At 43.2% G+C, this 15,850-nt stretch overlaps 1 protein-coding gene across 1 annotated transcript; it reads left to right on the top strand.

Annotated features, from left to right (window-relative positions):
• The first annotated feature begins 790 nt into the window (after positions 1–790).
• Positions 791–15,376, top strand: STYK1 (serine/threonine/tyrosine kinase 1). Its single transcript, XM_065423245.1, has 10 exons — positions 791–804; positions 4,416–4,525; positions 6,549–6,686; positions 7,776–8,042; positions 8,640–8,821; positions 9,411–9,494; positions 10,896–11,104; positions 11,403–11,443; positions 12,702–12,798; positions 15,172–15,376. The coding sequence occupies exons 1-10, from the start codon at positions 791–793 to the stop codon at positions 15,374–15,376; spliced, it is 1,347 nt and encodes a 448-aa protein (XP_065279317.1).
• Positions 15,377–15,850: the final 474 nt, after the last annotated feature.

Here is a 15,850-nt window from a genome sequence, read left to right as displayed (position 1 = left end):
CATATGCATTCTCCCAGGAGTAAGCAGGAAAACACATATATTCCTATAAAAACATTTGCATGGTCATGAGTTTCCCCTTAATATTGGTGCAAACAAATGCTTGCACAAATATTTGCAGTAGGCAAATAAGAATGGATGTGATGTGAATATGGTCAAATTGAACTTAAATTAGAATTAAACAGAATAGGGTTGTCATGTTAGCCTAAAACCTAAGCATTTCTCATGACTATGCTAAAGAAGTGTCAAGCAAAATTCCCCAGGAAGCTTTGCAAAGTCAGGTTAAGAGAGACAATAAAGAGTTATTAGGAAGCAGCTTTTATATTGCTTATAGTCCAGAAAATATATCTTAAGGTTATAACCTATTTTTTTCCTGCTGTTTACATTTTTTATACTTTATGATTAGCTGTGCTTTGCAAAAAAAACATTTGTGTTTAACTCTGATTATAACTGAAATACAAGAAAGGCGCATATGGGAAACATAGCATGTCTCACAGGTGCATAGGGAATATTAGGTATAAAGGTGACCTTAATGTTTAATTGGTTAAAACTCTTGTTTTAAACCCACACTAAACTCTGCAGTTAAAAGGTTACACTGTTGTGATACTTTGTTATGCTGGAAATTTAGAGCAAATGTAATATATAAGCCATTGGCAACAAGATTGACCTTTGTCAATGATTGAATGGTACCAGTCATGTCACTTGCCACAAATTGTAATGTGGGATAAATATCCTGTCTATAAAAGTCCATTGAAACTGCTGTAATGCATACCAGCGTGGGTGGGCAGGCCTGATGTTCCAGGATTGGTAAATTAACCTTTTCTGTTTGTGCTGTTTGATCTTAGCTGTCTAGTCTATGATTAGTATCAGAGGGGTAGCCTGTTAGTCTCTATCCACAAAAACAATGAGGAGTCCGGTGGCACCTTAAAGACTGAATTGGCCTTGTCATCACTGGTTCTCCACTTGTGAGGTAACTCCCTTCTCTTCATGTGCCAGTATATTTATGCCTGTATCTGTAATTTTCACTCCATGCATCTGAAGTGTTTTTTTTACCCACAAAAGCTTATGCCCAAATAAATCTGTGAGTCTTTAAGGAGCCACTGGACTTCTTGTTGTTTTTGTAGTCTTTGATTAGTAAACCAAATTTGAGCTTGACCAATTGATGTCTCAATCAATAAATAATCAAAAGAACCCATTATTTACAATAGAAACATTTTTCATTTTTCACCCCACTCTATGTGTAGGAATTACAGCTATGTTATCTTGCAAGGCTCATAACATGATATGCCAAATGACACATATACCTGTATGTTTTATAGTTTTACCAATAAGCTGACACATACCTGGAAATGTTTACTAATATTGGCATTAGAGCTGATGCGAGTTTGTCACTGAGTAAGAATTACTGACATGGTAAATAGTCACCTGCCTGTATTTCACAAATGTATATACTATCACCCTGTCATTGGAGTTCAGGTGAGACAATTTAAAGGCAGATAGAATGTGAAATATGTATAGTAGAAAAAACAGAGTTGTACAGTAGAAAATGTCGCTGTTGCACAGATGATATTGTGAAGTTATAGGTATGCTGTCATATGTTATTTGATGGATCAAATATTTGTAAATTGCTCTTTGAAAAGTGTGGGATGTACAGCCAAACAACTATGATGAACAGAATTATTGGTATGAAACTGTACCCCTGCATATTGTACAGACTTGCAGCTGTAATGGCCACACCTAGATACTACACAGCATTATGCACCAGTACCTTCTGGCTGCTTTACGCATCTCAAGTAATGCAAAACTGCTGTAAATCCATATTAATGGGATGCAGGAGTACTTGTGGCATCTTAGAGACTAACAAATTTATTAGAGCATAAGCTTTCATGGGCTACAACCCACTTCTTCGGATGCATATAGAGTGAAACATATATTGAGGAGATATATATACACACATACAGAGAGCATGAACAGGTGGGAGTTGTCTTACCAACTCTGAGAGGCCAATTAAGTAAGCGGAAAAAAAAAAAAACTTTTGAAGTGATAATCAAGATAGCTCAGTACAGACAGTTTGATAAGAAGCAAGTGTGAAAATACTTACAAGGGGAGATAGATTCAATGTTTGTAATGGCTCAGCCATTCCCAGTCTTTATTTAATCCTGAGTTGATTGTGTCTAGTTTGCATATCAATTCCAGCTCAGCAGTCTCTCGTTGGAGTCTGTTTTTGAAGTTTTTCTGTTTTAAGATAGCCACCCGCAGGTCTGTCATAGAATGGCCAGACAGGTTAAAGTGTTCTCCCACTGGTTTTTGAGTATTATGATTCCTGATGTCAGATTTGTGTCCATTAATTCTTTTGCGTAGATCCATTGCCTACAGCCAAGCTCTAAGATATAACCGCATTTGCTCCAATCCCTCAGATAGAGACAAGCACCTACAAGTTCTCTATCAAGCATTCTTAAAACTACAATACCCACCTGCTGAAGTGAAAAAACAGATTGACAGAGCCAGACGAGTACCCAGAAGTCACCTCCTACAAGACAGGGCCAACAAAGAAAATAACAGAACACCACTAGCTGTCACCTCCAGCCCCCAACTAAAACCTCTCCAGCGCATCATCAGAGATCTACAACCTATCCTGAAAGATGATCCTTTACTCTCACAGATCTTGGGAGACAGACCTGTCCTCGCTTACAGACAACCCCCCAACCTAAAGCAAATACTCACCAGCAACCACACATCACTGAACAAAAACACTGACCCAGGAACCTATCCTTGTAACAAAGCCCGATGCCAACTCTGTCCACATACCTATTCAAGTGACATCATCATAGGGCCTAATCACATCAGCCATACCATCAGGGGCTCGTTCACCTGCACATCTACCAATGTGATATATGCCATCATGTGCCAGCAATGCCCCTCTGCCATGTACATTGGCCAAACCGGACAGTCTCTACGCAAAAGAATTAATGGACACAAATCTGACATCAGGAATCATAATACTCAAAAACCAGTGGGAGAACACTTTAACCTGTCTGGCCATTCTATGACAGACCTGCGGGTGGCTATCTTAAAACAGAAAAACTTCAAAAACAGACTCCAACGAGAGACTGCTGAGCTGGAATTGATATGCAAACTAGACACAATCAACTCAGGATTAAATAAAGACTGGGAATGGCTGAGCCATTACAAACATTGAATCTATCTCCCCTTGTAAGTATTTTCACACTTGCTTCTTATCAAACTGTCTGTACTGAGCTATCTTGATTATCACTTCAAAAGTTTTTTTTCTCTTACTTAATTGGCCTCTCAGAGTTGGTAAGACAACTCCCACCTGTTCATGCTCTCTGTATGTGTGTATATATATCTCCTCAATATACGTTTCACTCTATATGCATCCGAAGAAGTGGGTTGTAGCCCACGAAAGCTTATGCTCTAATAAATTTGTTAGTCTCTAAGGTGCCACAAGTACTCCTGTTCTTTTTGCGGATACAGACTAACACAGCTGCTACTCTGAAACCTGTCATTAGTGGGATGGTTAAAGAGGGTTTACAGCTGCTTTGCAATGCCAGAGTATCACAGAGCAACTGGTGTGTATTGGTGAATCTATCCTATGTATGTAAGAATGAACAATTGGTAGTTATAGAGATTTCCATAGATAAAGGGGCACTGTACATAATTACAGGTGTAAAGTGTCTCTCCTAGGGAGTACGTGAAATTACAGGTGTAAAGGTGCATATTTGAATGTTGCACAGAATGTCAGGTGTAATGAACGTTAGAGAGAATTACAGGTGTAATGAATCACATGTATGAAGTTTCCTTACAGATCTGATTATGTCTGTAATATGGAATCAGTATTGGAGACTTTAATGAGAAAGCTGCTGTTTCTTAGTATATGTTCATGATGCAATAACATAGTGCAAGCACTCTGGTCAGGAATGCCAGAATGGTGTGATGTGGTGTCTTATGCATATGCACCTGCTGTTTTATAGGCCTGGAGATAAAAGACTGAGTTATTCCGGCATCTGAAATGTGATTTACACAGATAATTTAAAATATAAGTGAACTAATGTCTCTTAACTTGTGCACATGTGCCTGCCTGAGGAATCAGAGGTATCTGACTCTCCCACATGGTACTGCAGAACAAACCTAGGCTTAGTAAGAACAAACCTAGCCTCTGCTCCTGTACTGAGATACCATCACCAGAAATTGATTCTGACTATGCCATATTAGACCATTAACCCCTAGGTGTCCATAGCTCTCCAAGTCTCTGATTCTCTGAGTTGCTTCCTCCCACTAATTTGAGGCTGGATTAGAATCAATGACAAAGAGGGTGAATAGCATAGCTTCTCACCCACTTTCCCAGCAACCATCTGGTCCTGCCACTGTATTTATGGTAATGTTTCTTATCTGTGCAGTGGAAATTCCAGCGGTGAAGGACATGCTCACACCGAGCTGATCATGGCAGGGGATGTAAGGAGACTCAGACGCATGCTACTGGAATGCAACAGCAGTGACAAGTTATGTGGTAAGATTCAAGGCAACTGTTTCCTTGCCTTTTACTTTTGTGTGTCCAGGTCTCATAAACTAAGCAGCAGGACCTGCTCAGTCAACTGTGAGCCACCCTCACCTCCAGAGAGTGATTTGATTGGGCCTCCCCTGCAGTAAGTCCCAATGCATGACCTCTTCTTCACACCTGCCCCCATCTGTTTTGCCTTTCTAGCTGAGTGTATTGGCTTTGTCACTCAGGGTGGAGAACAAAGAATATGTTTCCAGCACTGGCTTATATGGCTGGGTGGAAAGGATAGGGGAATGATGGGTGAAGATTTCCTGTTAAACAGGAGGAGCAATGTAACACCCTGATCAGAGTTCAAAGGGAGGTATACTAATTCCACTTGGGGGTCAAATTATTATCATCACAGAGCTCTGAGTCAGCCCAAATCAGTGTTGCACTCACCCCAGTAGCACTAGAGTATAAGCAATAAACAACACAGAAGCATTCTCACTAGGATGCCCTGCAGCTGCAGGCTTGGCAGCCTTATCTGTTCTGGTTTAAGCAGGGTTGGACTTGGACAGCATTTGATGGGAGAGTTAGCTAGAACAGTGCCTAGAAAAAATGGATACCTTAGAAATACTTGAGATAGGCAGACCACCAAGGGAAACCCAGATGCTGCAAGAAATGCTGTTTATGACTCATTAGGGGAGTCTTTTCCTTCTGAATCACTACTGAAATCAATTCCCTGCAGGAGGTTAGGGGAAACCATCTTTTGGTTGAGACATATAGATGAGGTCTTGACCACATGTGGTCTTTAAAGATCCCATGGTACTTTTCAAGGGACCAATATTAGTAGGTGCCAACCCCCATCAGCCCCTATTAATTTAATTGGGAGTTGAAGGTACTTATCACTTTATATGAGAATGGCAGCATCCCAGAGTATTGTGACCCAAGAGAGTAAGGATGTTAACCCCAGCATTCTGGCCAAATTCCAAACCAGTTAATTTACTCTTCCGCCCTAATATCTCCCCCTCCCCCAGTGTTTTAATGGGAGAAGTTATTCACTTCACCTCAATTACACTGTTGTACAGCATTGTTGACATAGAATGGCTGCCAGGCTCCACCCCAGAGCCAGCTGCATTTCATTGGTGAGTGATCCCTAAATGTACTGGCTAACACTTTCAGTCTTCATATACAAGTATGTGGCGGCGGAGGAGGTCATGCACTCACCCTATTGAGGAAGAAGATAATAAACTCTTCTGGGTTCGTCCACACATCTGCAAGACTTGTTGTGCCTGGAGGGGGAAGCTTAAGAAGGGAACCCCAGTCCAAGGGTTGGTAACTGGGGAAAATTATTGTGCCTCAGAGACAGTTGATTACAGGGATAGATTAGTGAAGAGGGAGGCAGTCATTGATCCTGGGATTGCCTGGACCAGGTACAGAGTGGATGTTTACCTAAAAGCTGGAGGGAGGGTGTAGGGAAGGACTCTACCCCGATCATGACAATAAAATGCCTATAGATAAGCTGGGACCAAGGTTTGCCCATGAGACTGAATGCCTTGTATTTCCCTTTTCTTTAGTTTGGTCTTCCCTGCCCCTGGAGAGGGGGAAAGGTGTGTGTGTGTGTGTTGTTATTTTTTGAGAGAGACTCTTTATACCCCAAGCAGGGGTAGGAATCTGTGAGTGTCAGAGGAAGGAAGCAAGCCAAACTGTGGTCTGGGGGTGGGTGGGGGACAGACTCCAGGAGATCCCATCCACCACAAGGCACCTAAAGAGGTGGCCTGATATTCAGAGGTGAAGAACTCCCTTTGACTTCAGTGGGAGTCTTAAATAGTCAGCCCCTCTGGAAATCAGGCTAGCAGTTGATAAGGTGCTTAGATACTACTGCAGTGAGCACAGCATGGATAGATAGCTCCTTCATGTTGAAAATTACTAGAATGGACTATTGTTACGGTGTTGTACAGACTCTGTTCAGTGTGGGAGTGTTGTACACACTGTGATTTCACTGAGCAGTAACGACTACTCCTTGTTTCCTGTTTTCTCTTTCCATTGACAGTTGTGCGTGAGTACCAGACTGAAGTGATCATCATCCCTGTCTTCCTAGTGGGTGTCTTTGTCATCCTGTTAGGTGTGATCCTTTGGCTCCGCTATCGAAGCTGGAGGTCGAAGCAACAGCAACTGCCCAGGCGCCAAGGTAACAAAGGGGAGAGAGCTGGGTTCAATGGCAAGTCTCTCATTCCCACCCCCAGGGCTGTCAGAGACTAGGAGAACTGAAGAGCCTGAGCTTGGTACTCAATGACCTTGTCTACATTAGGAAAATTGGGACCTCTAGTTCACCAGTGGTACAGCTCCACCAGTGGTAGCAATGGTGAAGGTTGTAGCATAGAGAAGACTCAGGTACTTAGACCATTGTGTCATCTCACCCTGCTCTGAATAGAGTTAGCTGGCATAGTGGTAAAATCACTTGAGACCTATCATGCAGGGGACATGGTTTCAAGCTGCAGTCTCTCACTTCCTCCAGAGCCAGTGTAGGCTGGCCACAGTGCCATCTAGAGGTTAATACTTGGCACTGCAGTGGATCCAGGTTCAGTTTCCAGTCATGGTGTCCTACGGCTAGGAGCACTATGAGGCTGGATTGGCTGGCATATGCTGTGTGGGTATCACAGATTTGATTCCCAGTTATAGTGGCCAATTCCCAGGAGTCCACTCAGTTGTGGCTGGTAACACTACAGAGTTGGGGTGCATTGCAAAGTGGCTAAAGCAAAAAACCCAGATTTGAGCTTGTTTTGTATCCATGCACAAAGAGCGGAACAAGTACTTCCAGTCTAAAGTGAATTGGTATTTATTAATTGGTATATATTAAGGGAATTAAGAAAGAACGAAAGTAAAGTCTCTAAGGACACTGTGTGTCTCTTCTCTGTAACAATCTACAGCAATTCTGAGAACAAAATGGCTGCTGTATCTACACGCAGGCAGAGTTCTTATACATGTAAAGATGCAGTACCCAGAAAACAAGGGTTTCGTAGTTACATATACCATAGATTTCAGGTCTGTTTCTCCTGCCTCTCAGACGGGTTGGGTGGGAGTCCTGGGGAAGCAAAGTCCTCTGTCTCCTTATGGGCTGGCCTACCTGAGACCAAATAACACTTCCCCATCCATGATTCCGAAAATCATAATAGATCATGAGCCAAAGGGAACAGTTCATGGCCAGTGGCAAAATGTAAAAGGGGAAAATTCATCCCCCAAACACTTATATCTCATTTGGCTTTTATTTTTGCAACAGCTGTTGCCCCATTGCCAGCAAAGGACAAGAACCAGAAGGAACACAGTGAGTCAGAGAACACCTACATCCAGCTGAGTGAGACAACTGTGGAGAGTCTACTAAGATCTGCAGCCTTGACTCTGAAGGAACTGGAAATACCACAAGACAGACTCATACGAGGGTCCTTGGAGCTGATACACAATGGCAGTTTTGGGGGAATCTACAGAGCGGAATTGGAGACTGGGAACCCTGGGAAGACTAAGACAGTCATCCTGAAAGCCTTACAGGGTAACATTGGTGGCAGGAGTGCTCCATTTGTATACACTTCTCTGTTACCCACTAGTGTGAATCCACTAGAAATTCCCCATTCTCTAGCTCTGAGTCCATTTTCTTTCTTAGCAGTTGCACAAGGGGCTGCCCCTTTCTCTGCTGTGAGCTACCCTGCTTTCCTGTGTGCATCCCCCCAGTGATTCCTCTCTCTCTGTGTACCTCTCAATCTTTCTCTATGGCTTTGACTTCACTACAGAATTTGATCATATCTGAACATGCCTGTAAAGAGGTGAGATGACAAGATGCTGACCATGATTTTGCATTCACTGTAGACAAGCACAAGTAGTATTCATCATCATGTCAGCTAGTCATAGTTAAACTTTGGTCTTAGCAGGGTTTAGTCACAAGCAGTATATATGCATGTTAAAGGAGGTTGTATTGCATCGTCTAAATAATGCTTAGTCCTGCCATGAGTGCAGGGGACTGGACTAGATGACTTCTTGAGGTCCCATCCAGTCCTATCATTCTTTGATTCTGTGTTGAGAATATTGAATAGGATCTTTGCTCTTCTTTGCCTCCCTGTGGTGATACTGTCTTTTTCTCTGGTACTTTCAGACACTGCTGGACCCAGTGAGGTGAAGGATTTCCTGGGAAGGATTAAGTTCCATCAGTCCCTTGGTCATCATGATAACATGGTTGAACTGATAGGATGTTGTGTAGTCCAGCTGCCCCTTTATATGATCCTGGAGGATGTGTCCCATGGGGACCTCCTGAACTTCTTGTGGACCTGCCGCAGGGTGAGTCTGAGGAAGTGAATGCCGGACCAGTTATCATGTCTATCCTCCACCTCTGTCCATGTCTCTTACATACATCTATTTAAGAAGATATCTTTATCATGTGTAGTTCTTTTAATCCATTCATCCATAGACTTCTCTAATCATCCATCCATTCACAATACAACTCTTGCTTTTTTATGTATGTATATTTCCACCTAGTCATTCCCCTCCCGTCACATTTCCCCTTCCTTGCCGCTTACCCACAAGCTATGCCCACTACATTACTCACCTACCCCACCAGCCATCCACTCCTCCTACACAGCACCTACCCTTCAATTGTCTAACCATTCACCTTTTTACCTCTTCCATGTTTGTTTTTTGATGCAATACCTGAGCATTATAAATGTTTATAAAGAATAACTATCTCAAGCAGGGCCAATAATGCCAATTTGCCGTGGGGCACCTAAGGAGAGTGATGCCTGTAGGAGGATGGAAGGGTTAGATGGTGCCATTTGCTGAAACCAGAATCTCATTAGAAAGAAGCAGCATTCCCCCTCTTTTGCTCTACTGTGGCATTTGTTTGATGTGCTTTCTGCTTCTCTTTCTCTAGGATGTAATGACCATGGATGGTATCCCGTATGACCTCACGGAGAGGCAGGTATATAAAGTCGGGCAGCAGGTTGCAGCTGCCTTGGTAAGTCTGATGTAGCTGCATCTTGATTCATTTATCATGATAGGAGAGACAAAGAAAGAGCCAGAAACCCACTCTAACATCAGAGTCCAACCTGGGGAACGCTATTCTTTCAAATTTAGAATCCACTAAAAATTACGTTTGCTAGATTTAAATAGGAAGCAAAAATGGTTTTAGTTCCTCCTAGATTTGATAAGACACTGTTACTGCCTGTTTCTATTAATCCTTGAAACAGGCCAGGAATTACTTCCATTCAAGAATCTGTATTGTTTACCTGACGTAGTAGCACAAGCTGACATTTAATTAGAAAAACTGTAGTTTAAAATGGAAGTTCTCAAGAAACAGAAGAGATAAAAATAAAGGAAGGATGGTAGTATGGTTAAGGCACTGGACAAAAACTCAAAACATCAATGTTCAATGGCCAGCTTTGTCACAAATTTAGGCAAGTCACTTAAGCTCTGTGTGTCTCAGTCACCTGTCTGTAAAATGGGGATAATAATATGTTTCTATTTAGACTGTAAGCTTTTTGGGAGCAGAGGTTTCTCTTACTATGTATTTGTACAGTGCCTTGCACAATGGGGCCTGATCTTAGTTGAGGCCTTTTGGCACTACTGGAATACAAATATTTAACCCAGCTAGAAAAAGGTTTGTGAATCTCACAAATACAATAATAAAGCTGAACAGAATATTATTAGAAAAACCCCAAATGCCCTTCTGTTTCATGAGTGAAAATGTTATAGCAAAGAAAGGGGGAAGCAAACACAAGAGTAACAGGGAAAAGATAGGAGGCAATGGGTTCCCCCACTGTTGGATTTTCCCTTTCAGCAGGACTGGGTTCCCTCACTGGATGGATTCGCCCTCCCACTTCTCACTAGTTAGAGCAGATGTTCCCTCTCAATGGACGGTCTCTCAATTAGTGATTTTCACTCTTTTAGGAATAGAATGTCCTCTTTAGCAGTAGGAGTGGGTATCACCTGACTGGTAGATTTTCCCTTTAGTAGGAGCAAGGATCTCTATTGGTGGATTTTCTCACGCCCCCTCGGTGGATTAGGTGTTGCCCCTGCTGGTGGATATTCACTATAGGTGGCTGCTTTCAGTGGTGGTAGCTGAAGTGAGTTTCCTTAGGAATTTTGCATGAAAGGCCAAAGGGCTGAGGGAAGCATGATAGGTCTTTGCGTGGTATTGGAACTTCTTGGCCTAACCAATGAGAATATGCCTCTGGTAAAAGCTCCTTGTGGTATTATGTAGGTGTTCCAGGTACACTCACCACATGTTTGGCTGCCAGGGACCCAGGTCACTGTGGTGCATGAACCATTGGTGGGGGCAAAGGGCATAAATTAATTGATTTTTTCAGTCAGTTAAAAAGAAAAACAACTGACTCTTCCCCTTTTTCCAACTTGCCAGGAGTTTCTCCAGCAGAAGAAGCTGTTCCATGGGGATGTGGCAGCCAGAAATGTCCTGATCCAGTCTGACTTCACAGCCAAGCTCTGTGGGCTGGGCCTGGCCTATGAAACCCACACCTATGGCACCAGCTGTGTCACACAGATTGTGCCACTCAAGTGGCAGGCACCAGAGCGGCTATTAATGAAACCTCCCAGCATCAAGTCAGACATGTATGGTTTGTTCTGGGGTGAAACTATATCTGGCTTTCAAACCTTATCTATCACTTTCAGTTCCTCACACAACACTTTGTTCTGATCCCCAGATCAAAACTCCACTGTAGGGCTCACCCTTGCTTCCAGCATGGAGCTCCACCTGGCGGCTCGCCCCTTCCTCCCCCTGCTCACCTCCCCAGCTCACACTCATTGTTATCATATGTTTAAATTACTACCTTGATTTTTTTTCAATTGCTTTCAGGCTAAAGATGGGAATAAGAGCTGCCAGTGAAACTGACATTGTGTTTTCTTGCAGATGGTCCTTTGGAATCTTACTCTATGAGATGATCACATTAGGTAAGGAGAAAAAATAAAATCCTAGGGAAAGGAGGGAGTGTCAAGGGACAGCTCAGGCTAAAAGTCTCAAACCAGAATGCACACAGTTAGGCATTTAAATAAACAGCTTGATTTTTTTCAAAGGTGTAGATCATCCACTACTCCTTTTGGATTTCCTGTCAATGGGATTTACCTCAGTAAATCAGGACACTTATTTAGGAGCATAAATATGGATTCAGGTGCCTAACCTTAGGCACCCAAGGTTGAAAATTTTGACTTATGGGCAGTATGGCTACTGAAAAAAGATGGGCTACATTCTACTGCTGCTGTATGCAACATCAGAATCAAAAGTGTGTGGGAAATGGCCATGGTGCCTTTTATGTCATGTGATCACCTCTCTTTGCTAGGAACTGGACTGAGACCTCTACAACTCATTTCACAGAGAGAACAGAACAGCCTTCAGATGAGAATATCTTTCTGCATTTACTTACCTAGTGTCAGATAACTTAAAAAAGAAAGGCTCTGTACCCTATTCCACACTCTTCCTGAGTCATCCAGTCCCCCTAGTTAGTCTGCAAACATTGCCCTAGAAATGAAAGGTTCCATATCCCATTCTTTAAACTCTGTGCTATCTCATCCCTGCAGATTCCATTTCTGATATTAAGCACATTTTTAGAGGGGCTTCTCCAGCAGTTATCTTCATATTCCCCAAATAAGGATGCAACTTACATATCTAAAAATGTGCCTCTCTTTTTCTGGCCTGACAAACATGGGAAGAAGAGAGAGATAGGAAAGACCAAAAAAGAATAAAGAATTTAAGGGATTAAAAGACTGCAGTTCCTGTGTGTGGCCACAGTGTGTCACCCTTATTCCTCACCTTCCTTTTCCCACACTCCATCTAGCCTCTTTATGCTGCACAATTCCACACTGTGGCTTAGGGCTGTCACTTCTGAGTGGCAAAAAACTGGGGCATCCGAACCATTTCATCCGGGACAGCGACGTTAAAGGAATCATTCATCCTGGAAAAATCTGGACAAAGGGCCACCCTAATCTAGCTACAGATGTTACTTTTGCTCTGTCCATTACCCTGGCCAGCCACCAGGTGTTAACCTTTCATGACTTATCACTCAGCATTTCTCTGAGGGGAAAGGAAAGTTGGCATCACACCCTCACTGGTTTATTTGTGGTAGGAAAGAGTAGAGGCCTCATGAAGAAGCTGGAACCTGGAAATCATTTTCCCTGATAGTTTTAACTTTTGTTGTTCACTTTTCTCTTCCAGGGGCTCCACCATTTCCTGAGGTGCCACCTTCTGATATCCTACAACACCTTCAGAGATGGAAGGTCATGAAGAGGCCCTCCACCTGCCAGCCAGCTATGTAAGGGGCTTCCTCTTCTAACCTGATCTGAGTGGTGGGGCTCATACTCTGCTCCCAGCTCAGAGCTGCATGGAGAAGCTCGTACAGCCTCGGTTTAGCAAATTTTTCCAGTCGCGCCCCTCTTACCATTCATGGGATTTGTCTTCCCCCCATTACTTGTAATCTGAAGTAATCCCTTACTTCTGCACTGTTGCTGGCGATGGTGCTGTCTTTAGAGCTGGGCGCAGGAGAGCGGCGTCTGCTGGCCAGGGCATTCGTGTTGTTTGTGGCATGGGAGGACTATTTTATTAATTCCACACCCATCTTGCAATACCCACTCTGTTCCTTGCTTCTGCTATTATGGCAGCAGGTCCAGTGGGACCCACGGGATCCCAGTTTCTTTGTGCTCCTCTCAGGGAACCTCTTGCACCCCCTTCCCCAGACGGGCACCCCCCCCCAGTTTGCGCACCACTGTTTTACAGTATTTACACTTACCCTCAAAGATCACACACTGTCCTTGCTACTATTTTCTGAGGGTTTTCTTCTTTTTTTCAGTCTCAGTCTATATCTGAGCACTTCACTACCAGAAAGATGTTGACAGACTAGTGAGGAATTCTGAGAGTGATTAAGGGAGTGAAGGAAAGATTTGAATAGAGAGATTAGGAACTATTAGGAAAGGGATATATAAGACAGAAAATATCATAATTCCACTATATAAATACTTGGTATGGCCACACCTTCAATGTTGTGTGCAGTTCTGGTTGCCCCTTCTCAGAAAAGATATACTAGAACTGGAAAGAGTACAAAGAAAGGCAACAGAAATGCTTAGGGGTATAGAACAGCTTCCATATGAGAAGAGATTAAAAACACTGGGACTGTTCATCTTGGAAAAGAGATGACTAAGGGGGGGATATGATAGAAGTCTATACAATTGTGAATGGTGTGAAGAAAGTGAATAAAGAAGTGTTATTTACCCCTTCACATAACACAAAAACGAGGGGTCACCCAAGGAAATTAATAGGCAGCAGGTTTAAAACAGACATAGTGAACTACTTCTTCACACAATGCACAGTCAAACTGTGGAACTCATTGCCAGGGGATGTTGTGAAGGCCAAAAGTATGACTGAGTTAAAAAAATAATTAGGTAAGTTCATGGAGGATAGGTCCACCAATAGGTATTAGCCAAGATGGTCAGAGATGCAACCCCTAAACCTCTGACTGCTAGAAGCTGGGACTGAGTGACAGGAGATGGATCACTTGATAATTGCCTTGTTCTGTTCACTCCTTTTGAAGCATCTGGCATTGGCCATTGTCAGAAGATGGACCATTGGTCTGACCCAATTTTGCCGTTCTTATGTTCTTATATCTAGGGGGGATAGAAAGGACAAGAATATTTGTAGGATGTAAATAATAAGGGAGCTAAGTTATTTACTTTGGTACTGGTAAAAGAGAGTATTGCAAGGGCTAAACTGGATGAAAGTGAGTAAAGGGAAAGTTGAGGCTGGATATCGGGGAACATTATATAACAGCGAGGGACTATGGAACAGATTTAAAAAAAAAGATATGTAGGTGCCTAACTCTCATAGATTTCAATGAGAGTTAGGTGCCTAAATACCTTTAAAAATCACACCCTATGAGACTAGGAAGGAAGGAAATAGAGGAGGCCAGTCACTTGGGACACTTAAAACTAGGACTCAAAAAAAGCCTGGAGAATAGACTAGGTAGCAATCATTTATTGGCTAGGGAGATATGGGAGGCTGGACTAGATGTGCTCTAACAGACCTCTTTAATCTCTTTGGGACTCTACTGTATGTAACTTTGACTGCCCAAAAGTCTCTTTCCTTCTCTTGAAGTTTCTTCTTGCCACTTTGATACCCCATCTGTCCTGCTGTGCTGTTGTTCCATCTGGGTCTACCCCAATTTGAACCTGGTTTTCTTGACTCTCAGAAACGAGAGGAAATGTGAAAGCGGTGATCCGGTCTTCCAAATGGTACAGGAGTCTTCTTGATGATAACTTGTCCATTCCCCCTGGAAATACGGGAATTCTCCCTTAAATGAATGAGTAATCCTAGTGGAACAGTACCTCCTGTGCTGACATCAGTCCTGGACAAAAGAGCTCCTGGATATCCAACAAGGAGTCCTGGTAGCGCTCTCAATAAGGAAGGCAGTTGTATGACTTAACGAACATGACCCCTCCTCCCCCATTCCATTTTCATAGGTAAATTCTAATACTAGCAAGTGTGCAGATTTCAACGGTCCCTTATGCTAGCTGTGTATGTAGGTGACATCAAGGTGTGGTCTCCAGAGTTTTCAGTGAGGGGTGGGGATTCCTTTGTAGCATAATTTTGTCCTTGTGCCTCATTCCTGGCTTCTCACCACTCCTCTGTCTTACAGGTATGGTATCATGAAGTCCTGCTGGCGGTGGAGTGTGACGGACCGGCCGCCACCTGCAGAGCTGATCAAGCGCCTGCAAACAGCAGCCAAGAGCAGCAGTGACCAAGTGGTGCTCCAGGTGCCTGAGCTGGTGGTGCCTGAACTATATGCTGATGTGGCTGGCGTTGATTTGGGGAGTCTCACCAGGGACTACACTGTGCTCTGAAGCATGCCTCTGTGTACTGGGAAGGACTGGATCTCTGACTTTGCCCCTCTTTGGGGATACAAGGGGCTGACCCCTCTGGAACTCAGAATGAAGTGTGTATTGGGAGGGGTTCCTCTAATTTTTTTTTAATGCAGAATGTAGTTAAGAGGGTGGGAAGTTCTGAAATAAACACTAGAATCCAGAAGGGACTCCCAACTCACCACCTTGAAATTGAGAAATATATCCTGCACCACTCAAACGCCTGTCTACATTATGACTGGCTACACTGAAGGGGACCAACCAAACAGAAACAATCATTCTGAGTGACCCTCAAGGTGGTTATGAAGGTGGCCTCAAGGTTCAGTTATGAAGTTGTACAGCTTTGAGTGAATGAAGTCGTTGACAAGGAAGCATTCCAGTACCACCATAGGGAGAAGGGGGTGGTGGTGGTAAAAAGTCTTGTCACCCATGACCCCCCACTTTTGCTGCTTTTTC

This window comes from Emys orbicularis, chromosome 1 (assembly GCF_028017835.1).
Source record: "Emys orbicularis isolate rEmyOrb1 chromosome 1, rEmyOrb1.hap1, whole genome shotgun sequence".
NCBI classification, from domain to species: Eukaryota; Metazoa; Chordata; order Testudines; family Emydidae; genus Emys; species Emys orbicularis.
Note: the sequence above shows the minus strand (reverse complement) of the source record. Positions and strands in the feature narration are given on the sequence as shown.

Coding starts and splice junctions, on each gene's coding strand:
- STYK1 (XM_065423245.1), top strand. Junction 11,105..11,402: donor CCCAGCATCAAGTCAGACAT/GTATGGTTTGTT, acceptor GTTTTCTTGCAG/ATGGTCCTTTGGAATCTTAC. Junction 12,799..15,171: donor TCCACCTGCCAGCCAGCTAT/GTAAGGGGCTTC, acceptor TCTGTCTTACAG/GTATGGTATCATGAAGTCCT.